This window comes from Buteo buteo, chromosome 9, assembly GCF_964188355.1.
Source record: "Buteo buteo chromosome 9, bButBut1.hap1.1, whole genome shotgun sequence".
Taxonomy (NCBI): Eukaryota; Metazoa; Chordata; class Aves; order Accipitriformes; family Accipitridae; genus Buteo; species Buteo buteo.
Window position 1 is genome coordinate 44,576,991 of NC_134179.1, and position 23,773 is coordinate 44,600,763.

General features: G+C 59.4%; 2 protein-coding genes across 2 annotated transcripts; one reads left to right on the forward strand and one right to left on the reverse strand.

Moving 5' to 3' along the window:
• Positions 1-1,781: 1,781 nt before the first annotated feature.
• On the forward strand, positions 1,782-5,972 carry MRPL45 (mitochondrial ribosomal protein L45). The gene is made up of 8 exons (XM_075036441.1): positions 1,782-1,864; positions 2,112-2,310; positions 2,784-2,901; positions 3,309-3,407; positions 4,049-4,097; positions 4,328-4,477; positions 4,562-4,735; positions 5,243-5,972. Exons 1-8 carry the CDS (start codon positions 1,808-1,810, stop codon positions 5,300-5,302), a joined length of 906 nt encoding a protein of 301 aa, XP_074892542.1. The 5' UTR covers positions 1,782-1,807; the 3' UTR covers positions 5,303-5,972.
• A 126-nt stretch (positions 5,973-6,098) lies between these two features.
• GPR179 (G protein-coupled receptor 179) lies at positions 6,099-22,667 on the reverse strand. The gene is given in 16 exon segments (XM_075036966.1): positions 6,099-8,990; positions 8,992-9,800; positions 10,578-11,201; positions 12,726-13,931; positions 14,259-14,345; positions 14,907-16,823; positions 17,157-17,303; positions 17,398-17,503; positions 17,705-17,843; positions 18,302-18,540; positions 18,624-18,733; positions 19,147-19,215; positions 19,421-19,617; positions 19,780-19,882; positions 20,833-20,941; positions 21,826-22,667. Coding segments are annotated over 16 exon segments (6,852 nt in total). The 3' UTR covers positions 6,099-8,842.
• Positions 22,668-23,773: the final 1,106 nt, after the last annotated feature.

Below are 23,773 nucleotides of genomic sequence, written 5' to 3' on the forward strand. Positions count from 1 at the left end.
TTGCGTGCGGGTCTGCCCGTCGCCCTCCCACCTCGCCCCGTACCTGGGGCGAGTTGCACAAGGATGGAGGCAAATATGGCCAAGCCCCTGCCTGGAGCTGGTGCGGACAGCTCAGCTTTGGGCGGGTGCTGAGCACATCCCACTTCTGCTGATACTCAGGTCCCTCCAAATCCCAGCCCTGGATCTTGCTCCCTGACGTGTCAAATCCCCGCGTGGTGGTTTTGCAAGGGCAAGATCACACGTGGGCTGGGGACACCATCGAGTGGTGTCTCCAGAGGCCACTGCTGTTGGGGCGAGCCCCATCCCAAACCGCAGCAGGCAGGGATGGTCCTGGGCCGTGCTCCCCAGCAGCCCCCCATGGCGAGGATATGGCCCCAGGGGGCTGCCAGAGAGCCCTGAAACGGCTGCCCACCGTGGTAAAACCGGCTGAGATGGCATCACAGGGCAGCTCTGCAGCCGGGAAAGCCGGATGGGTTGGGAAAATCCAGCCCCACAAGTCCCGAGCGTGGGAAAGCGCCAGGGTTGTGGGGTGCTGGGGCCAGTGATTCAGCCCCGGGACCAGCTCCGTGGCCCTGGGGCTTCAGCCCTGTTTTCCAGAGAGGAAACCGGCTCCAGTTTTCCTCCCGGGCGTGCAGCAGGGAGGATCCCCCCTCTCCTATTTTTGAGCCCCCACGAGCATCATGCCAGACTTTCGAAGCTGTTGCCGGGATGTGGATGCAATCCCCCCACCCACGGGTGCCTGGCTCCCCCCCGTGCCCCCCGGGACAGCCCAGCAGGGCCGCTCCCGGCTCGCCCCACTCACAGATAACAGCGTGGGCTGGGATCAACGGTCTCGGGCACAGTGGAGCCGTCACTACACATTAACCAAGCTGTCCGATGGAGCAACACTTCCTCGTAGCCAAGATCAACAGTCCCCAAAGCAAACCGGGAGCACGGCCAGGCGGAGCGAGCAAAGCCCGCAGCCTCCCGACGAGCCCCCCGCTCCCGTGGGGCCACCCCAGGGGGTTCGCACCCCCCCATGCCGTGTTTGCCTTTGGGTCTGCGAGACGGAGCAAGGCCTCACCCTGCAGCCGTGGGTGGATGCTGAGCATCCCCCCGCAGGGTGTCCCTGGGGCTCCGGGAGCTGGAATTTCAAGGGAACAGGATTTGGGCTAAGTGTGGTTTGTTTGAGGACATCGGTGCTCCACCCCCGGAGCTGCTGCATCCCGTTGTGCCAGGCTGTCCCGTGGGACATTCGGGTGGGACCCTCGTCCCCGAGCCCCCTCCCCACCGGCAGCCCCTGCGCGTTGCTGCAACACCAAAACCATCGCGCACCGACTGCTGCTGCGCCCGGTGCCGAGCTGAGCTACCGGGGGGGCTGCGCAGGTCCCCGGGGACACCGGAGGGGGGGGTCTGCAGCTCTAGGGGGGGACACACACAAATGGGTGCGACCCCCCCAGCACCCCCTGCATGGGGCGGTGCGGGGGGGTCCCTCGCCTGTCGCATATGGCACTTGGGGGGGACTCAGCACCCCCTTTCTCGCTGCGCGGGGGGGGTCCTGGAGCCCGCTGCAGGACACCGGACCCCCCCCCCCGCTCCCCGCACTGCACCAGCCACCGGGGTCGCCCCGCCGCGCGCTGCCCGCGCCGCCGCGCGCTGGTGGGCGGAGCCTCCCCCCGGCCCCCGCTCCGCAGCCGATGGAATTTTCCACTCGCCGCCGCGGCGCGGGCTCCCGCCGGCCCCGCCCCCTCCGCGCGCGGCACGCTTCGGCCCCGCCCCTCCCCGCTTCGGCCCCTCCCACGTCCCGGCGGGCTGCGCGGTGGGGAAGATGGCGGCCGCCATGAAGACGGGCTTGGGCAGGCTGGGCCTGCGGGTGTGGTGGCAGGTGGGGCCCGGGAGCGGGGTTAGGAGGGACGGAGGGGAACGGGCTGAGGAGCTACGGGATAAGGGATGTGGGGAGTCGGGGACGAGGGAATATGGGGAGGGGCCTGGCACAGGGAGGGCTACCAGTAGTGGCGTTAGGTGTACAGCTGCTCTGCGTTTGGGAGATGTGGAGGGAAATAAATCAAGATGTTGGTGGTGTTTCTTGGCCGTTGGGCTAAGTCCGTGGCTTTGTTATTTCTCTTCCTCAGGCTGCGGAGTCCGTGCTCCGTCCTGCTGGAGCGGCTCCGGCCTGTCTTGTTGTCCCAGTGAGAACGAAGAAGAAGAGGTTTTATGTCCCTGAATGGGCCAGGGAACTGTCCCCTGAAGAGAAGGAGAAGAGACTCAGATCTTCGGGGATAGTACTTCCTGAGGAACGTATAGAACGGACTTTCTACTTGGCCTGCACAGGTGGTAGAAAGCTTGCTTTGGTCTCTTCTCAAGGGCAAAACTAATGCAAAGTAGCAGCATGGAGCACTTAGCCTAAGCGGTGTGGCCATGCTGTCTGCAATAGACTGAACTATGCACTCTGCTTGTTGGTGAGGCGTAGCAGCTGCCCTGCTTTACCTTTGAAGTGTGTCAGGCTGTTGTCCCCTTCGTACCTAGGGACAGGGAATAGCAAGGGAGGTCACGTTCCCTGCTGCTGAACATGTCTTCTTCTCCTAGCCTGGGCCGTATGGATGAGGAGAGCAGATAGCAGGCACCTGTCACTGCTGACAAGCTGTGTTAGACTAGCAATTCTTTGGCTGCTCATATTTCATCTTACAAACGTTTTCAGTGAGGAATCCTACTACTCCAGCCCCCGGCAGCTAAGGTGCTGCCTCTTTGTTTCTTTCATTGTGCTGTTTTTGAGCCTCCCCCAACCTTTCTCCTCTCTCCTGCAGCTGATATTATAGACCCTTATGTCCCTCCTGAGGGCGATGCCCGCTTGACTTCCCTATCCAAAGATGGACTGAAGCAAAAGGTGGAGAAGCTGAGGCAGACCGCTGCCTCCCAGCTAGCGTACGTACCTCCTTTTTAATTAGTCTGTGGTGCAGAAGTTTTGCTCAGCTCTCTCTTGCAGTGGTGAGATGGCATGTTTTGTTTTCTACCCACTTCTTCCACTTCTTCCACTGTTGCTGTTGTACCACTTAATCAGGAGTCCCTGGTGTGAGAATGAATGCAAGGCACATCCTGGTGTGAATGGATACAGTGTGCACTCATTTTCTTGAGGATTCTTTGGGTTTGCAGCGCTGTTGTCTGTTTTACAAGCACCTAGAGGTTATGTCTCAGTGGGGAGTCTCCAGTTCTCAGTTGCTCTCTGGTAAAAGCTGGGCTTGAACCAGATGAGATCACTGTCATCATCTGAAACATGCAAGATGGTTCCAAGTTGTTCTTTACTTACTGTAGAGCTCTTTTTGTCTTTTCAGTCTGCGGAAGGTAAAAGATCATGATCCAGATTTCAGCACTAAAACCTTCCCAGAGAAGGCGCAGGAGATATTTATTGAAGCTCACAATTGCCTGTCAAAGTAAGACCCCTTCTCTGACTCATGCAGTTGTGTAGGACCTGCTTCTCTTTGCTTATGTGGTCTGTTTTTCTTCCTTGTCTTTCTAATCCTTGTACCTCCTCTGCAACAAGGTCTTTATCTTTTTCTGCCCCTGGTCTCTGTGAAGAGTAGACTGCTGGAGATTTGGTCAGTACCCTCTTGCTTTTGATAATGAAGAGCAGGTTGCAGAAAATTCATCTTGATCTGACCTGCAAGGGAGATGAGCTGTTGCACCACTGGTGTTATCAGCAGATGAGTGGGTGGTTGGTGCTGTCAGAGTCACACTGCAGGAAGTTGTTTGGCTATGAAATGATACTCCATTGGCGTGCTCTGCTTTCCAGTAATAGAACAGATTTCAAAACTGCATCATTCTTGGTTACAATTCCAAACATCAATAAAACATTTGGGTCATAACTGGCTTCCGAAGGATGTTTTTGTGTCTTTCCCTGAAGTTTTGACAACCAGCTTGCGTTCACGTTCTGATTTCATGCTGCGATCACAGCTGAGTATTTTGCTTTTTCTTTTTTGCCAGTAGATTGTGTGTATTCTGGGGAAGCAGGAATTTGTGAGTAAGCCTCTTTACAATATGTGTATTCAAGTAACCAGGTGTGTTTCGCTTGCAGTTTTAACAAGCAGAAACTTCACTCCCTGGTGACAGAGCGGTGCTACCCGGTAAGTGTTTATCAGCATGTAGCGTGTTCTTGGTCTCTTCCATGGTCTTTAAGGCTCTCTAAACCTGATTGTCTTTCTCATTTTTTTCTGGATACAGTAAAGACAGAGCTGGGAGGGAAAGCACAAGTCTAAGTAATAGCTAATGAATCAATGCTTCATTGTATATAGTAGTTTGCTTGTCATTCAATTCACATCCTAATTAAGTTGCTGTTTACTTTTTTTCTTTATAGGAAATGGTCCGTGGGAACAGGTACAAGACCATCCGGTGGAGTTTTGTGGAGTCGCTGGAGCCTCCAAGAGTGGTTCATGTCCGATGCGACAGCATTGTGAATCGAGGCAACCTGTATGGCCAGGTGACAGTGCGGATGCACACACGGCAGGTACATCCCCTCGTGCCCCTTTTGTTTCCCAACTGACTCCAACCTGCTTCCAGTCCAAGATACATTTCTTGGCTCTTTTTACAGACTCTGGCAATCTATGACCGCTTTGGGCGGCTGATGTATGGTGGGGAGCAGGTACCCAAGGATGTTTTGGAGTATGTCGTGTTTGAGAGGTACTTGGTCAACCCATATGGCACATGGAGGATGCATGGCAAGATTGTTCCAGAGTGGGCTCCACCAAAGGACCCCATTGTTAAGGTAATGCCACCAGGAAAAGGCACCAGCATGGCGGTCTGTGCCCATGAAGCATAGATCCCTAGTTAGTTCTGGACAAAACCAAAGCTGAGCTTCCTGTAACAGGAAAATGGTGGATTAATCTGCAAGCAGACCTATTTATTAATGTAGCATTATCAGCCTGTAATAGGAGGCTGAGGGCATTTGACATGTATGTGATAATTTAGGGGGTTACTGCTCCCTGTACATAGCCTGGCAAAGTGATGCAGGTGCTCTGTCTTCCTGTGTTACTAAAAACAGGTCCTAGAGACGAAGGAAGTGAGAACTATAGTGTAGTACAAGGCATGTCATCCCATTCCCCCTCTGTGTCCTCCCCCATGCTGCTGCCATCTGGTCACCTTCCTGTGTGAGGCCTTTGCGGTGCCAGAACTCCCTGCTCACCCTTTCTCACGCTCTGTAACAGGAAGAATTCCTGTTACAGTAGTTCAGAGCAGCTCTGCGTCGTGCTGATTTTGTTCCTTGCTTTTTCAGACGGTGATGATTCCTGGCCCAACCTTGGATCCCTCACAAGAGTATGAAGAAACAAAGTAGGAAGTTCCAGAGCCTCTATAGAGGCAGCAGTGCAAACAACCCTGAAGGGAAGAAGTGGAGAATGTCTGTGGAGGTAGTGGATTGGATATGACTGTGCCTTTCCAGTGAGCAGTCAACAAACAAAGCGGCTTCAGAAATGGACTCCAGTCACTAAGAAGTTGTCTTTAAAGGAGCAAGAGGGGCCTGGGACAGGGATTCAGATGAGCTCTGAGAAGAGCTTTACTCTGTCCAAGCAGACTTAGTGTGCTGCAGCTTAACCCTCTCTGTGTTTCTGTGATGACGAGAAGCCTGTTCTCTTCAGGACCGCCCTCTAGGCTAATCTCCGTCCTGAACTTGTGTTGTGAGAGTCCTTGGCAGCAGGAGTCTGTCCAGACATGGGGTATTTGCTACTTCCATGGGAAGTGTTATAGACCTGGTGGGCTTTCATTAAAACTTGCAGCACTAGGTGTTGGCACTTTCTTTTCCCATCCTCCTTCCCTCTCTGAACTGATTCCCAGGCTTCTTTTTTTTTAACAGAAGACAGGGACGAGCAGCTAGCATGCTTTAAATAAAATTCTTCTGGGTGGGTACTGCAGTTGGACTCCTGCTGAATGGGTGTTTGTTAGTGGCCAAGCTTCCCAAAGGGGCTGCAGCACAGCAGTGATAATTTAATAAAATTTTTAACTCCTAAGGTCAGCGTTCGTGTCAACCAATGCCTTGTGGAAAGGCAGCATTTCTCATAGCTGATGGGTTTTGGTGCATTTGTTACAGACGCTCATGGATTCAGCGATAGGATGTTGTAAGTGAGTGGCTGGCACCATCCTGTGGACATGATGACATTCGCATCAGGTCCCCTGGTTTTGCAGGCTGTGTGGGTCGGGAAAACACATACACAGAGATTGCCTTTTTCCATGGCTGGGAGTAAGCCAGTGAGTCTGCTAATCTGTTCTTGCTCTGTTTTGCTCAGATAAGTTCCATTTACTTCTAGTCACAGAGCAAAATACTCACTGGTCATCAAATAACAAAGCATTTTCTTTTTCAACCTTGTCTTGCCATTTTCCAGAGCTTGCAAGAGTCAAGTGTGGGGTTTTTTCCTTCCTTGAAAGAGATTTTACAGAGTGTGCTGTAAGAGTTATGGCTCCTTATGCTTGCAGAGTTGTTCAGTGTTTCTTGTGAATGATGTTCTTTTGAAAGGGCAGAATATCATCTTTATGCTCTGTTAGGAGAGGAGCCAGCGATGGAATCCCTTTCATCTTTTTGGAAATCAGAGGGGTGTCACAATCTGTCTGCCTTTCCTAAAAGAACCTACTATATTGAGCCTTCTGCCTACGCTTCATTCATGAGCTGAAGAGAGATTCAGTGCTCCAGCATATGCGAGCTGGGCTAGGAGCTAAAATAAATTAGTGAGAGCTGCCTGGTTTGTGTCTGGTGTGACTGAGGCAGCTTACAAGCAGGTATGGATGTGACTCCTCAACCAAGACCTATGGACAAGGTTCTTCAGCTCTGGCTCTGAACGAAAAGGGTGTTTTCTGGTGGCATGGCTGCTTTTCTGGGAGAATGGCCTTTCCTTCCAGTCTAGCAGTGTGTGGCTTCCCATCTCCTTTGCCAATATTGAAACCTCTGCAGCTGAACTATTTCTGTTCCTGGGCTTCCTTCACAGCCTCACTGCTTTCTGTTGTACCTCTTCCTTGAACATATTTAGTGTCTTGCCCACACCCCATAAATCAGCTGCTAAGTGTGCACTCTGTAGATAATACTTTTTATTTTCTGTATGTACACTTACTTACACAACTGGATGATTGTTTGACATTCAGCCCCGAAGACCACTGACAGCACACTACAGCAACGCCACTTTTTGAGGAGAGTGGAAGTAAACCACAAAGTAACGGCAGGACGAGCCCTGAGCCCCAGCCTTGCGTGGAGATCAGAGGGAGAACCAAAACCTTTACTTCTGCTGTCGCTGTTTTTATTTGCTGCCATCTAAGTGGAGCACAGGGACCAACCAGGGGAGACTGGAGGCTTTGTTGTTTCCCAGCTGCTGCCTTCCTGACCCTGAGGCTTCTCCCCATGCTTATGGCCGCTTCCCTTCCCTTGTGCATTTGCAAGTGGGTGGGCTGGAGTAATGGCAAACCAGGACCCCTGTCCGATGCTCTGGAGATCGTAGTGCCTCTGCGGTCTCAGCATCTTCTCTGTCATACAGGAGTCTGTTTGCATCTCTGCCCCAAAGGAACAGGTCTTGCAAATACAGGGGGAGGTTGACACGTGGGATGACAAAAGGCATCCAGTGCTTCTACAGATGGGCTGTAAAAGTGGAGGTTTGCTAGTGCCAGTGGAAGTGTTGGAAAAACCTCTCCTGTGATGGGAAGGTGAGCCCTGGGCATGTTTGCACACGTGCTGAACAGACACACATGCACACACGGTACGAGTGAAGAAGAAACAAATAACAACAAAGTGCTTTGAAAAGTTAGTGGCATTGTTAGTTAAGACAAACACTTTTACAGCTGAGTTGCTGCAAGAGTTAGAAGTGTAGCAGTGCCGTGAAGTTAGTCAGTGAGGAGGTTAGTAGCAGGAGTACCTATCTCAGCCTTTGTGGATGCGGAGGTTTCTAAAAGCAGAGCAGTGGAGTGGCCTGAAGGTTGGTTTATCCCACCCAGGTCGGTTGATGGAACAGAGATGGTGGTGGGCATCGCCAAAGCGCAGTGTTCAAGCACTGGGCTGGCATCGCTGGACTGAAACGGAGCAGAAGGGTTTGCTTTGCGTATGTGGAAGTCCTATAGCTGGCTCAGTGACTTCAGAGGACATTTAAAAATAAATGACTTTGTATCAAGGAAGCAAAATGTGTCGTGGGGCTGGCTGGGAGCAACGGCTCTTTATCCCAGGCTTTGGAACCTGCCTGGTCCTAGCCGTGCTTACAGAAACCAGCCTGGCTTAAAGTGGAGGTGACAGCAGCGCTGGGGGAGATCAACTGCGCTGCAGGAACTCTGGAAAGCTGTTTTCCTCCCAATTGCATTGTTGCTGCCCTTAGTTTGACTCTCCCCTTGTTTCAGTGTCCAGCTTGCTGAGGCTGCAGGACTGCATATTTCAGGGTGCCAGGCAAGCCGTTCCTTGATGTGCTGGAGGCACAAACCTCCCAGCGTGGTAGGAGGACATTCAACTGGAGAGCTTGTGGGTGAGCGTCTGTAGCTAGCAAGCTGCAGCTTTGTGTCTGCTGTGTCCGTGGAAGCGAACGAGGCTGGCACCACGGGTCTTTTAATGTATTTGCGTGCTCTGCTTGGACCCAAGTACCTGTGGGTAAATGACGGGTGGCGTTTGCTGGCTACTGCCTGGCTTGAGTGCTTTGATGAAGGCAGGAGATGTTAATTGTCCCCTTGCTGCGTTGGTCCCCAAGCCTGGCTGGTTGATGGCCACCACTGGAGCCTGCTGGGAGTGTGGCCATGCCGTTGGCTTTGGTGGACACTTCTGTCCCTGTCCAGGCTGTGCAGGTAGGCAGCAGCTTTCAGCTTGAGACTTTCTGTTCATGAAAGCTGTGTCTGCACCTGGCTGGTGGCCGGACGGAGGGAGCTACTCGTGGTCCCATGGGCAGACATCGGTTTTGGTTTCACTCACACCCCTGTCTCCATCTTGGGGCCTCAACACAGCTCTGCCCTGCCCATGGAGGGTCGGGGTGGGATCCATGCTTTCCACCTCCCATGGACACACCTCAGAGGTTCCTCGTGTCTGTGTTGGTCTTGTCAGATGCTGGCAGAGCCTCTTCTGTTTCCCAGGGACAAACTTCAGCTACACTAGCGCCTGGGCTGGGGCTGCTGCCCGCCACGGGAGCCGTGCTCGCTCCCTGAGGCAGTGGCTCTCCCTTGGGGCTCCGTGGGGGCTGGATGCCTGGCAGGATGCGGCACAGGGGCTTGTGCTCAGCCTTGCCGTCAGATCTGCCCTTGGATTTTTTCAGCAGGACTGTTGCAGACACAGCGCTGGCTCCTGCCACCAGCTTTGACTTTCCCATCCCAATGGGGGATGCTCTGTCAGCTCCCTGTGGGTGCACACTGGGTTTGAAGCTTCCCTTCTCTGAGCCGGTGAGCTCTACCGCTTCCCAGGGACAAATATCAGATTTCCTGCTCTCTGTGCTGTCGGACTTCTTGGATGGCTCTTTCCCTGTAGTGGTTTTTAGGGAGAGCTCCTCTGTGCCCAGGCTCTCCCAGGGGCAGATGGCCTCGCACTCACTGCTCCCCTTCTCTGGTGGTTTGGAGGCACCTGCTTTTTTCAGTGGGAGGTTTGCCGTACCCGGGGCTGCTCCTTTTTCCAGCAGAGGTGCAGCCACCTCCCAGGGGCAGATTTCTGCTTTATCAATGGATTCAACCTCTTGAACCTCCCAAGGACAGACCTCTGCCTTCAGGCTCTCCACACTCTGGGATTTCTTTGAAGGTGATTTGGGCAGTGCTGGGCTCCCGGCGCGGGATTTTACTGGGGGCTGCTCCGTGCCCAAGCTCTCCCAGGGACACACGGCCTCTCGCTCGCTGCTGCCCTTCTCCAGGGATCTCACCGGGCTGGCAAGCGCTGCCTGGCGTGTGATGCGCTTGTCCACCTTTGAGCCCCCCCCAGCACCCAGCTTTGCCTTTGGTTGATCGGAGGGAGGTGCAGCCGCCTCCCAGGGGCAGATTTCTGCTTTATCGGTGGCTTCAACCTCCTGAACCTCCCAAGGACAGACCTCTGCCTTCAGGCTCTCCACGCTCTGGGATTTCTTTGAAGGCGATTTGGGCAGCGCTGGGCTCCTGGCACGGGATTTGTCTGCGAGCTGCTCTGTGTCCAGGCTCTCCCAGGGGCAGATGGACTCACGGTCCCTGCTTGCTTTCTCCTTCTTTCCAGATGTGCTGTCTGCAATCTCTTTCAAGAGACCTGGACTTGTAGAAGGGCTTTTGCTCGCTGTGGACAGAGCATCTTTGTCCTGTCTTGATTTTTCTTTACTTGGTGGAGCAACTGCCTCCCAGGGGCAGATTTCTGCTTTATCGGTGGCTTCAACCTCCTGAACCTCCCAAGGACAGACCTCTGCCTTCAGGCTCTCCACACTCTGGGATTTCTTTGAAGGTGATTTGGGCAGCGCTGAGGTCCCAGTGTGGGTTTTTTCTGGGGGCTGCTTCATGCCCAGACTCTCCCAGGGACACATCTTGACCTTTGTGCTCCCCATGGTCATCACTTTCTTGGCAGTCGCTTTCAGCAGCTCTGTGCTCCTTGTGTTATACCTCGTGGAAGAGCCCTCTGTGTCCAGGGTCTCCCAGGGACAGATGGACTCATGGTCTCTGCTTGCTTTCTCCTTTCCAGACGTGCTGTCTACAATCTCTTTCAAGAGACCATGACTTGTGGAAGAGCTTTTGCTCACTGTGGACAGAGCATCTTTGTCCGGTCTTGATTTCTCTTTACTTAATGGTGGAGCAGCCACCTCCCAGGGGCAGATTTCTGCTTTATCGGTGGCTTCAAGCTCCTGAGCCTCCCAAGGACAGACCTCTGCCTTCAGGCTCTCCACGCTCTGGGATTTCTTTGAAGGCGATTTGGGCAGTGCTGGGCTCCCAGTATGAGTTTTTTCTGGGGGCTGCTCCGTGCCCAAGCTCTCCCAGGGACACACGGCCTCTCGCTCGCTGCTGCCCTTCTCCAGGGATCTCACCGGGCTGGCAAGCGCTGCCTGGCGTGTGATGCGCTTGTCCACCTTTGAGCCCCCCCCAGCACCCAGCTTTGCCTTTGGTTGATCAGAGGGAGGTGCAGCCACCTCCCAGGGGCAGATTTCTGCTTTATCAGTGGCTTCAACCTCCTGAACCTCCCAAGGACAGACCTCTGCCTTCAGGCTCTCCACGCTCTGGGATTTCTTTGAAGGCGATTTGGGCAGCGCTGGGCTCCCGGCACGGGATTTTGCTGGGAGCTGCTCTGTGCCCAGGCTCTCCCAGGGACAGATAGACTCACGGTCCCTGCTTGCTTTCTCCTTCTTTCCAGACATGCTGTCTACACTCTCCCTCAAGAGACCATGACTTGTAGAAGGGCTTTTCCTCACTGTGGACAGAGCATCTTTGTCCTGTCTTGATTTCTCTTTACTTAATGGTGGAGCAGCCGCCTCCCAGGGGCAGATTTCTGCTTTATCATTGGATTCAATTTCCCAAGGACAGACCTCTGCCTTCAGGCTCTCCACGCTCTGGGATTTCTTTGAAGGCGATTTGGGCAGCGCTGGGCTCCCGGCGCGGGATTTTTCTGGGAGCTGCTCTGTGTCCAGGCTCTCCCAGGGGCAGATGGACTCACGGTCCCTGCTTGCTTTCTCCTTCTTTCCAGACGTGCTGTCTGCAATCTCTTTCAAGAGACCTGGACTTGTAGAAGGGCTTTTGCTCGCTGTGGACAGAGCATCTTTGTCCTGTCTTGATTTTTCTTTACTTGGTGGAGCAACTGCCTCCCAGGGGCAGATTTCTGCTTTATCGGTGGCTTCAACCTCTTGAGCCTCCCAAGGACAGACCTCTGCCTTCAGGCTCTCCACGCTTTGGGATTTCTTTGAAGGCGATTTGGGCAGTGCTGGGCTCCCGGCGCGGGTTTTTTCTGGGAGCTGCTCCGTGCCCAAGCTTTCCCAGGGACACACGGCCTCTCGCTCGCTGCTGCCCTTCTCCAGGGATCTCACCGGGCTGGCAAGCGCTGCCTGGCGCGTGATCCGCTTGTCCCCCTTTGAACCCCCCCCAGCACCCAGCTTTGCCTTTGGTTGATTGGAGGGAGGTGCAGCTGCCACCCAGGGGCAGATTTCTGCTTTATCGCTGGCTTCAACCTCCTGAACCTCCCAAGGACAGACCTCTGCCTTCAGGCTCTCCACGCTCTGGGATTTCTTTGAAGGTGATTTGGGCAGCGCTGGGCTCCCAGCGCAGGATTTTTCTGGGAGCTGCTCTGTGCCCAGGCTCTCCCAGGGACAGATAGACTCACGGTCCCTGCTTCTTTTCTCCTTCTTTCCAGACATGCTGTCTACAGTCTCCCTCAAGAGACCTGGACTTGTAGAAGGGCTTTTGCTCGCTGTGGACAGAGCATCTTTGTCCTGTCTTGATTTCTCTTTACTTAATGGTGGAGCAGCCGCCTCCCAGGGGCAGATTTCTGCTTTATCATTGGATTCAATTTCCCAAGGACAGACCTCTGCCTTCAGGCTCTCCACGCTCTGGGATTTCTTTGAAGGCGATTTGGGCAGTGCTGGGCTCCCGGCGCGGGGTTTTTCTGGGAGCTGCTCCGTGCCCAAGCTTTCCCAGGGACACACGGCCTCTCGCTCGCTGCTGCCCTTCTCCAGGGATCTCACCGGGCTGGCAAGCGCTGCCTGGCGCGTGATCCGCTTGTCCCCCCTTGAACCCCCCCCAGCACCCAGCTTTGCCTTTGGTTGATCGGAGGGAGGTGCAGCCACCTCCCAGGGGCAGATTTCTGCTTTATCGGTGGCTTCAACCTCCTGAACCTCCCAAGGACAGACCTCTGCCTTCAGGCTCTCCACGCTCTGGGATTTCTTTGAAGGTGATTTGGGCAGCGCTGGGCTCCCAGCGCGGGATTTTTCTGGGAGCTTCTCTGTGTCCAGGCTCTCCCAGGGGCAGATGGACTCGCGGTCCCTGCTTGCTTTCTCCTTAACAAATGTGCTGTCTGCAATCTCTTTCAAGAGACCTGGACTTGTGGAAGGGCTTTTGCTCGCTGTGGACAGAGCATCTTTGTCCTGTCTTGATTTTTCTTTACTTGGTGGAGCAGCCGCCTCCCAGGGGCAGATTTCTGCCTTATCAGTGGATTCAAGCTCCTGAACCTCCCAAGGACAGACCTCTGCCTTCAGGCTCTCCACACTCTGGGATTTCTTTGAAGGCAATTTGGGCAGCGCTGGGCTCCCGGCACGGGGTTTGTCTGCGAGCTGCTCTGTGTCCAGGCTCTCCCAGGGGCAGATGGACTCACGGTCCCTGCTTGCTTTCTCCTTCTTTCCAGACGTGCTGTCTGCAATCTCTTTCAAGAGACCTGGACTTGTAGAAGGGCTTTTGCTCGCTGTGGACAGAGCATCTTTGTCCTGTCTTGATTTTTCTTTACTTAATGGTGGAGCAGCCGCCTCCCAGGGGCAGATTTCTGCTTTATCACTGGATTCAATTTCCCAAGGACAGACCTCTGCCTTTAGGCTCCCCACACTCTGGGATTTCTTTGAAGGTGATTTGGGCAGTGCTGGGCTCCCGGCGCGGGTTTTTTCTGGGAGCTGCTCTGTGCCCAAGCTCTCCCAGGGACAGACCTCCTCCTTTATGCTCTCCACACTCTGGGATTTCTTGGAATCAGCTTTTGAATTCTCCAGGCTTTTCCTAATGAGCTTTGCAAAGATCCCGGTGTCCCTGTGCTCTGAGCCGTGGCCACCCATCTCTGCCAGTTTTGCTTTGATATCTTCAAGTCCTCCAGATCCTGGTTTGGTTTTCCCTTTGGAAGTCCCATGTGTGTCCTGACTCGGTCTCTCTTTCCCCAGTGGAGCTGCAGGCTCTTCCCAAGGGCAGATTTCTGTTTTAGCAAGAGGCTCGTCCTCCACTTCCCATGGACAAATGTTGGCCTTTTTGCTGTCAATGGTTCCTGCTTGCTTCACTGATGTTTCGGGCAGAGCTGGGTGTTTTGCTCTGAGCCCTGTGCCAGGCTGCTCCGCACCTTCCCCGGGCTGGGAAGATCCCCGCTGGCTGCTCCCCTTGTCTGCAGCCAGAGCTGTCTCTCCCGTGCCCCTCAGGGCCGCTCTCTGCAGGGAAATCCCTTTCTTCATTTGGGAAATTTTACCATCATCTAATTTCCCTGCATTGGATAAGGCTGTTCCCTCTAAGCAAAGCTCAGAGCTTTTGGGAGCAGGTTTCGATGGGGGTTCTTCGCTGCTGGTGCTGCCCCAGGGCTGGCTGGGCACTTGCAGGCTGCTCCGGCTCTCCTGTGCTCTCAGCAAACCCAGTGATTTTGGTCGGATGCTCTCTCCTTCCTGCCTCTCTTTCTCCAGCTGGGCCCCCTCCACGTCCCAGGGGCAGATTTCTGCTCTGACAGTCCTTCCCCCATCCCCGGTCTCCCACGGACAAACCTCAGCCCTCTTGCCCTCCACACTGCTTGACTTCTCCAAAGCCACTTTCAGCAGCTCTGGGCTTTTTGCTAGTGGTTTCTCTATGCCCAGCTCTTCCCTGGGGTGGCCAGCATCCACCTCACTGCTGCCCTTCCCCGGGGCTCTGCCCGGCCCCCAGTGCTCACCCCCGCTCTCTTCCCAGGGGCAGATTTCTATTCTAATGCTGGAATCTGCCTGAGTTTCCCCAGGACAGACCTCTGCCTGCCTGCCCGCAGCTCTCCTGGCTTTCCCCACTGCAGCCGGGGCCACTTCTGTGCTCCGGCTCCTTGGGGGAACCCTCTCGGTACCCCAGCTCCCCCCAGCACTGAGGGGCTCAGGCTGGCTGCTCCCCTTCTCCAGCACCTTGGCTGGGCTCTCCTCGCCCGGTGGGACCCCTCTCTCCTCCCGGGAAGCAATTGCCTCCTGACGCAGCAAGGCTCCTCTTCCTGCTGGGATGCCCGGGGCTTCCCGGGAACAAACCTCAGCCCTCAACTTCTCCGCAGCCGCTGTCTCCACACCGGTGGTGGACGGGTGGGGGCTGCTCGTGATGGGTTTTGCATGCGGCTGCTCCACCTCTGTGCGGTCCTGGGGATGGAGGGACCTGCTGCTCTCAAGCCCTTCAGCTGGCCTGGCCCCCCGTTCCTTCGGTGCGATCAACCTCACGATGGCTGCAGGAGCATCCTTTCCTGGCTCTGCCACGGGAACCTTGGCCCCTGGCGGGGGACATATCTGTGTTTTCCCACTGTTGGCCACCACCGGGGTTTCCTGGGAATGTTCGGCTCCTTCTTGGCGGCCAACACCGAGTGGGACTTTGTGCCCCCCTGAGGGTGGCTCTGGGCCCCCACCAGCATCCCCATCCCCCTGGAGAGCGCTGGGCTTCTCTGCCAGATTCTCACCATCGCCTGTCCCCGGGGCTGGGCTGTCCCACTGTCCTTCTGTCCCACCGTCCCCCCAGCCTGCAGCTTCCCAGGTGGTGCCGGCATTGTTGTTGTGCTGGCAGGGGACCGCGTCCCCCTGCCACGGGCGGGCGGTGGGCTCGCTGCTGGGCCTCTGCCTGCTCCATTCGGGGCTTTTGGCGGCAGGGTCTCGGCTAATCCCCCCGAGGGACACAACTGACATCTCTGCCAGGCCGGGCCTCTCCCTCCTGCTGCCCCCCTCCCACTCGCGCCCCTTCTTCCTGAGGCTCCCCTCACCCTCCCTCTTCCCCCTCAGGATGCTTTTCCCCCTGGAGCGATTGAAGGCTTTGATGGCGAGTCCCAAGCCCCGGAGGGAGGTCTTCTGGGAGGATGGCTTGAGGCTGGAGGGGGTGGCCGCTGTGTCACCGAGGGTCCCCGAGTCTGCTGCTTCGGCAGCTTTTTGCTTCTGGCTCAGGATCTCCTCCTGGACCAGCTCCCAGGGGCAGACCTGTGCCGGGATGGAGGCTGAGGTCAGCAGCCTGCCCTTCCCCACCGGGGGGGACACGCACCCCAGCTTTTCCTCTGCAGATCCCTCTGGTGTCCTCTCTGGCTCTCCTGCCCGTGCCGGGGAATCTGCAGGCAGCTCCGCTGGCTCCGGGCTGTCACCGGCCGGTGCGGCGTGCTGCCCAAGGCTCTGGTAGCGGACCGGGGGCGGCGGGGGGGTCCTCCTCACCGTCACCCGCACCCGGCCCGGGAGGTGGGAGCTGTCGATGCTGATGCTCTTGATGGGTGCATAGGTAACATGCTTCTGCACCTTGCCATCGCCCGGGGTGGACGTGTCCTTCTGGAGGCATCCCTCGGCGGGGCTGGAGCTGGCTGGCAGGAGGGCATCAGCTGCACCGGGGATTTGGGGCTTCTCGGCTTTCTTGGGGACCCCCTGGCCCGTGGGGTGCTCCGAGGACAGGGCAGAGAGGCGCCGGCTGGCGTACCACTCCTGCCGCGCAGCTCGGCTGGCGGCGAGCAGGGCCTCTTCCCGCGCACCGGCGACGACGCTGAGCGACTTCTGCAAAGGGGCTGCGCGGGGCGAGGGGGGCTGCTGCCCGTGCCCCGCCAGGTTGTGGGCGCTGGCTGACTTGCACACGAGCGGGGCGGCATCGAGGGACTCGCTGTCGGATTGCTCCAAGGTGGTCTCCGCCATCGTCTTCCTCCCCGGCGTGGGCTCCCCGGGGGGACCGGGGATGGGCGAGCTTTCCCAGGGCTCCTGCGCAGGACCCTCGGTGCCGCGGGACTTGCGCGGGGCTGCGGCACGGCGCCGGGAACCGTCATCCCGCAGCCGCAGGCTGGCGCCGCCGGCGTCGGGGAGCCGCTTGGCCGAGGAACCGCGGCGTGCCGGGGCGCCCACCCGCTCCCCTCCGCCGCTTCGGCGTGCCGCGGCCTCGGGCAGCTCGGCGACGCGGCGCACGACGGAGCGGCCCAAGCTGCGGCGGGTGCTGCGCTTCTTGGGGAGGTGGGGGTTGTTGGCTGCCATCTTCCGCCTCTTGTGCACCTCCAGCTGGGAGTAAAGCTTCTTCAGCTCCTCCTGCGCGCCGCGGGTTGGGGGGACGCGGCAGAGAGAGGGGAGAGAGGAGAGCACGTACGATGGGACTGCACGGGCGCTGCGGCTGGGACGACCCCACAAAGCCCCGGCTTGGCTCCTAGGGCCAGGCTGTCCCCGTGTCCCCAAGCCCCTGCGCTGCCCGTCCCTCCGACCCAGGAGATGCAGCAGGTTCCCCCCACACCGTGGCGGTTCACCCTGCACCCCCTTCTCCCTCCCCTCTGCTTTGCATCAAGAGAAAGATTGCAAAAGGCACCTCTTACTCTGCGCGGGGCTGCATAGCTAGCGTCAAAAGAAGGTCCTGAGTGTGCCACCCACCCGAATGTCATCGGGGTCAAGACTGTGCTCGCTCCAGGCGGATGCGATGCTGCTGTTCAAGCAGGAGCCCGAGTGCCGCATGTCCAGCTCGTCCTCGTAGACCTCGGCCGCGATCTCCTCCCGCAGCGGCGAGCCGGCGTGCAGGAACTGGGGGGTGGTGAGGGGTGAGTTGGTCGAGGGGTCCTTGAAACGCCGGGGAACCCCAGCCCCTTCTTCCCCGCATCCCTGGGCCGAGCGTTACCTTCGGGATGAAGACCAGCGCCAGGGTCATGGTGATGGTGCTGTGGGTGTGAGCGAAGAAGAGCAGCAGGGTCCAGTCGGGGTGCAGCGATGGGACCATGATGAACCTGGAAGGGGCGAGGAGGGCAGCGCCGGGTCCCGCTGAGGAGCCCACAGCCCCCCCTTCCCACCTCCGGACCCCACAGCCTCCACCTTGCCCGGGGACCCACGCAGGGAATCCGCTGGCTTCAGGGATTTGCTGCTGGTTCCTTCGCATCGATGGGGACGGGAATCTGGGTTCCCAGCCCCCTCGCAGCCCCGCACCCTACCTGACCACGTGGAAGGTGCCCGAGATCATGAGCTCGTTGTGGAGCGCGATCCCCATGTAGCGGGGCTCGTGGAAGGCGGAGGGCACGGCGCGCGTGGCGTAGCACAGGAAGCTGCCCCAGAGCAGAAACAGCATTTCGGCTGTTGGAGAGAGCAGGGAGAGTGATGCTGAGCATCCAGCCCCATCACCCTGCTGGTGTTGGCGTGTTTTCCCGGGTGGCAGCGACGGGTGCTGAGCTGCGGGGTGGGTGCTGCTGCCCACAGGGATCTCCCTGCCTTGGGGCGCATCCAGCCCAGCACGTTCACCCTGGCTGCCCGTGCCGCAATCAGAGGCGGGTCCGGCGCAGAGCATCCTCCGGCACAGCCGGCCTAAAGGCCACCAGGGCTCGCCGCCTGCACCGGGGGATTTACCCTGTGCCAGAGAAGGTCCTGGGGATGCTCAGAGGAGAGGGTGGGAGGCAGCTCAGGCACCCCAGCCCTGCTCGCAGGCTCCAGGCAGATTAAACAGACAAAGAAATGAAAACCCCACACGCTGCGTTTACGGGATGGGGTCCTGGGGCTGTGGGGACCCCCCGGGACACCGTGGGGGCTGGTCTCACCGATCACCATCATGTAGTCCCAGCGGTCGTGGCCGCAGATGTAGAAGTGGAGCCCGCGGGCGGTCTGGGTGCGGATCACCAGCGGGATGTTCTTGTCGACGTTCTCCAGCATCCCGACGGTCCAGGCTGCCAGGAACCACAGCACCAGGAGCAGGATCAGCCCCAGCATCTTCAGCACCCGCTGGCTCGACACGTAGGGCACCCGCTGGGCCGTGCGGGACAGGAACACCTTCAGCACCCTGCGAGGCGTGGAGGGGTGAGCCCCCAGCCGGTCCCTGCTTTGGGGGTCCCAAGCATCCAGCCCCCCCCCCATCCCGGCTACCTGTACAGCTTGAGGGTGATGGTGCCGTAGACGATGGCGAAGCCGAGCATGCGCACCCAGCGCAGGACGATGCAGCGGAAGATGCTCGGCTTGAAGTACAGGATGAACACCTGGGGCAGCGGGGGAGAGGGGTCGGTGGGCAGCACGGGGCTGGATCCCGCCTGCCGGGGGGGACAGCAAAACACTGGAGACTGGGAAACCGCCCGCTTTTGGGCCAGCCCCGCTGCCGCCCTTCCCTCTTGGCTCTATAGCATCCGCCGCAGCTCTTGCGGGAGGGAGAGGGGATTTGGGCAGGGATTAGTTCCCGCAGCCAGCAGGAGAAAAGGGATTTGGTTTCCCGAGAAGGTTTATACCGCAGCCGACGGGGGCCATGCCAGCAAAATTAACAATTAGGCAGAGTTGTGCTCGTGACCTGCTTGGGGCCAGCTCGACGCCCTCGCCCGGGGGGCAGCTGGCCAGGCTGCAAACACTCTTAGACCCCAGCCCAGAGGTTTTCAGCCCCCAGGGCTGGCTGGATACTCACGGGGAAGTAGAGGAGGAGGGACCCGAAGAGGATCATCTCCAGGAGGACAACTCCCGACGCCCGGATCCTCTGCAGGGACAGAGGTGTGAGGATGCAGCCGGGAGCCTCGACCAGTGCCCGGAGGGGATGGAGCCAGGGCAGGGAGATCTCCCCCGAACATGCCGGGCTGTGACATCCTTCCCGCTGCTGTGACATGCCCCCCCCGTCCCTGAGAGCCCCCCCTGAGACTGTGGGGTTTGGGGATGGGAAGGGAGCAGGACAGGGGATGCCTTGCCTTGCTCCGTCGGAAGTGGTAGGAGACGAGCATGCTGAGGAAGACGGCCAGCATGCAGCAGGCTTGGCAGGAGAGGATGGCTGCCCGCAGCGCCCGGTCCTCCTGGATCAGGCAGGGCATGTCGTCCTCGCAGGTGGTGCATCCCTGGCGGCAAGGCCGGCACGCCAGCCGGGACCCCCCGTCCGCCCCCGCCGTCCCTGGGGACAGAGCGACAGCCAGGTGAAATCACCGTGTCCCAGGCTTGGCGGTGCTTTTCTTGCCAGGGCACGTGCTTGGGCTTCCCAAGGCCCTGGACCCCACTCCTGTAGCCACGTGTCACTGGGTGAAATGGGGACCCCGGGACCGGGAACTTCACCCACCTGCCCGGGCACCGCTGGCAGCTCCGCCGGCCCCGTAAAAGCCCAGCTTGCACCGGCACAAGTACCTCCCGAGGACGAAGCCACGGCTCTCCTGGGGGACACACTGAAGGAGACAGGCTGAGAGGCACAGAAGGGCGAGGGCTCATCCTGCACCCCGTATGCTCCCCGCGGTCCCGCATCCCTCCCGGCACCATGGGCTCCAGCAGCCCCCGGCTCACGGGTAACTGACCCTGCGCCGTCCTCCCCCACACCCAGGAGGAATCAGTGGTTAAACATTTAAGAATTAAAAGCCAAAGCTTGGCCCTCAAATCCCTCCCTAAAACCTAAATGGACACCTAATGCAGCAGAGCGCACTAATCCTGCCCGGTCATGACGGCAGCGGCAGGCAGGGCACTGCTGCCCTAATCCCCCACGGACTGATCCTGCCCCGAATGGGCTGGGCTGGCAGCTTTTCTGGGTATTGTTGTTTTTTTGGAGAGATGCCTGGGAGCAGAGCCCGTCCCTCCGGAGGGCATCGCCCGTGGGTCACTGGCAGGAAAGAGAAACTGGTGACGCCTTTCCCACTTGGGGACAGCTTTTTGTCTTCAGGGTGGGACCCCAATCTGCACTCAGATGGGGGGCTGCGGGGTTTGCCCTGGTTAGGAATGCTGCCGGTCGTGCCGAGCCCCGAAACACGCTCGGGCATCACCGGCTCGCCTGGGTGGGCACCGCTGGAGGGGACTGGGGGCTACTGGTCGGGGTGGTTTGCTCACTGGCTGCCAGCCCCCGGAGCCCGGCCGTCCCCACGGTGCCCGGGCAAGGAGCAGCCAGGTCACACGTTGCCGCTGGCAGCGGGGAAGGAAGATTTGCACAATAAACCCCTCGGCTGCGGTGCCGAGAGCAGCTGAACGAAGCAGATGGATCGGCTGGGAGAGGATAAAGCTCAGCCCGGAGGGAGGGACACGCGGCAGGGACAGCCCGGCCGGGGGGACAGGGACGGTTGGGTGCGGGGGACCCCCAGCCCTGCCAGGCGAGGGGATGGCGTACAGGGTGCTGGGTGCTGGTGGCCGATACCTGGGTGCTGTTGAGGTCGCAGCGGTGCGTGTCCGCGAACCAGCCCGGCCCGCTGGCGCACTGGTCGATGGTCACGTCCCGCAGCTCAATGTCCACCCGCACGACGCCCCTGTGCAGAGGGACGGGGGTCAGCCCCGGGGGGGCGTCCCCGTGCCCCCCCGCACCCGGCGTGGCCGTGTCCCATCACTGCCTCTGGGACAGGTAACGGGGGAGGACACGGCCGCGGGGGGGGCTGGTGCTGGTACACGGACTCGTTGGGCAACGCGAGGTGTCAGCAACGTCCCCGGAGCCCCGGTCAGGGATGTCCCCCCTTGGAGCCGTGTCTGGGGGAGGTTGGAGCTGGGACAGGGGTAGCAGCTCCTGGGTGTGAATTCTGCCTCTCAAGAGGGGCTTTAATGCAACCCGTTGGGAGATAGGAGCTGCTGGGATGGTCCCTGTGTGCCGTCCCTCGTCCCTTGCCCTGCGGGACCAACCCTCTTCCCTGGGTGCCCAGAGGGGGACACGGTTTCCCCCTTGGAAATGGGGTCACGTCCCCTCTCCGGGACAAAAACCAGTTGTCCCCTTCCCTCCCCAGTGCATCCCGCCGTGGCTCCTCACACAGGGGTACCGGGGTGCAGCAGGGACCCGCCAGCCCAGGGTTGTCCCCCCAGTTCAGAGGAGGGGGCCCAGCGCAGCTCCCCCCCCCCCCCCCCAGCGCAGCTGTGGTAGGGGGTTCTGGGGGTGACAGCCCGAGGTGGGCAGCACGGCGATGACCGAGGGGGGGACAGGGGTCAGGTCCGCGCCTGTGGACGTGCAAATACCCACGCGCGCGCGCACGTGCACGGGGACGCAGGCGGGGGGGTGGCACGCTGCCAGCACCCTGTACCACGCTACCTGCGCCCCAGGGCGATGCTTCCCGCTGCCCCCCCCCCCCAGCATGCCCACGGGGTACCCCCAAAACACTCTTACACCCCCCCCCCCCACAAACCCCCAACCCCTCCAGGTACCACTTACTTGAACTCAGGGCTAAGATCTGGCTTGAGCCCGTAGAAAGCGGAGGAGAGCGTGACCGCCCAGGCGGGCAGGAACCTGCCGTCCCGGCACTCGAGGAACGGGGGGGACCACCGCACGTGGCCCGGCTCCCCCACGTAGCTATCGCCCCGCTGCCACTTGGGGGTCTCCATGCTGCGCAGGTCATTGCTGAGCACCCGTTTGCGGAGGAGAGGGTTCCGCTGGGACTTGAAGGAGTTGAACCACTCGTTATCCCAGCTGAGGTTTCCGAGGCCGGGAGCGGTGGAGGAGACGTCCTGCAGCAGGATCTCACCGTTCCCTTTGGTCGCCTGCAGCATCAACCGGGGCTTGGCGGCCAGCGGGTGGGCGTCGAGGGCGAGGACCGCCCGGCGCACCCACGGGTGCCCCTCTGCCAGGCTGCGGACCAGCGCCTGGTACCACTCCACGTCCTCGGCCACGCTGGCTTCGCGGATGTCGTTGGTCTGGAAGAGCATGTTGAGGAAGTTGGCGGCGTGGGCCAGAGCCTCGGGGGCGGCACGCAAAGCGGAACGTAGCGCCGGGGGGGGGCCGGGACCGGCTGCCCCCGCCGCGACACCCCGGCTGCAGTTGGCCCTGGCCAGCCTCTGCGCATCGCCCGTCTGCAGGAAAGCCAACGCCGCCGCCGAGCCCTCGGGGTCCCGCGACGATCCCGGCTCTGGCGTGGGTGCCCAGGAGGATGACGGGGCCGGGGACCATCCTGCCTGCCGCGGGGGTCTTTCTTGCGAGTTCTGGCCCCCCGCGAGGACGGGGCCGCGGACCAGCGCCACGTGGAAGCACCAGAACAGCGACCACCGCCACGGTCCCATGGCTGGGGCTCAGCGGAGCCCCCCGGCCCACCGCGGCCCCACCGGCCGGCCCGGGTCAGGCATGGCGGGCACGATGCCCGAGCCGGCCGGGAGCCAGCTCTGCTCCGCAGGGCCGGACTCACGCTCTGCCGCCCGTTTTCTTCCCTCGGCGATGCCGGAGCAGACGTCACCGGCTCCAAAACATGTTCATCTGCTGGTGCTGTCTGCCCAGAGCCCCCCCCCCCTTCGCCTCCGCTCACCCCCGCGCTCCCGCTTGGGCAAACCACCCTGCCGGGGAGCCCCCCGCCCTGAACTCCGTGGGGACCCCAGCACCCTGACCCCCTTGGGCTGGCCATGATGCAAGCGCATCCTGATGGGAAGCCATGGCAACAGGGCTGGGAATTTTCCTCCCGGCATCCCCCTCCCTGCGGCCCCCTCGGCAGCCGGGGCGAGGGAGGGAGGGGGGAGAGCAGGTCACCCGCTGGTTCCCCATATGGTCCCAGGTTTCAATCCCGCGGTGCCCGGCCCCCCCCGGCCATGGGATGGAAATGGGGGGGGTGGATGGCACACAGGCGGGATGTCCCTGTGGGGGTGAGGGTGGTGAGTGCGGTATGGGGGTGCGCACGAGCATGGTTCCCCCCCCCAAGCTGGGAGATGGTGTCCTGGTTGCAGGGGGGGAAACTGAGGCACGGGAGGCTGCTCAACTCCCCGGTCCCCCCACGGCTGATGCAACGGTGACTTCCCTCTTCACCAGCCTCCAGGCAGGTGTGGGGGGAGCTGGTCCCCATCCCCTCTCCTCTGGTGGGGCGTGCTGCCTGCCAGAACTGTGCAAGAGCCATGAAAAAGCCGTGCAAGAGCTGTGCAAGAACCGTGCAAAAGCTGTGCAAGAGCTGTGCAAAAGCTGTGCAAGAACCGTGCAAGAGCCGTGCAAGAGCCGTGCAAGAGTCGTGCAAGAGCTGAGCAAGAACCATGCAAAAGCTGTGCAAAAGCTGTGCAAGAGCCGTGCAAGAGCTGTGCAAGAACCGTGCAAGAGCCATGCAAAAGCTGTGCAAAAGCCGTGCAAGAGCCGTGCAGGGCTCGCAGGACGAAGGTGCCGGGCGCCCGTGCCTCAGTTTCCCCAACCTCAC

What these genes read in the sequence shown, in the direction of transcription:
- MRPL45 (XM_075036441.1), top strand. Translation starts at nt 1,808, where the DNA reads ATGGCGGCCGCCATGAAGACGGGCTTGGGCAGGCTGGGCCTGCGGGTG. An exon ending in ACCGCTGCCTCCCAGCTAGC is followed by an intron (nt 2,902 to 3,308) that starts GTACGTACCTCC and finishes TTGTCTTTTCAG; the next exon opens with TCTGCGGAAGGTAAAAGATC. An exon ending in CAAAGGACCCCATTGTTAAG is followed by an intron (nt 4,736 to 5,242) that starts GTAATGCCACCA and finishes TTGCTTTTTCAG; the next exon opens with ACGGTGATGATTCCTGGCCC.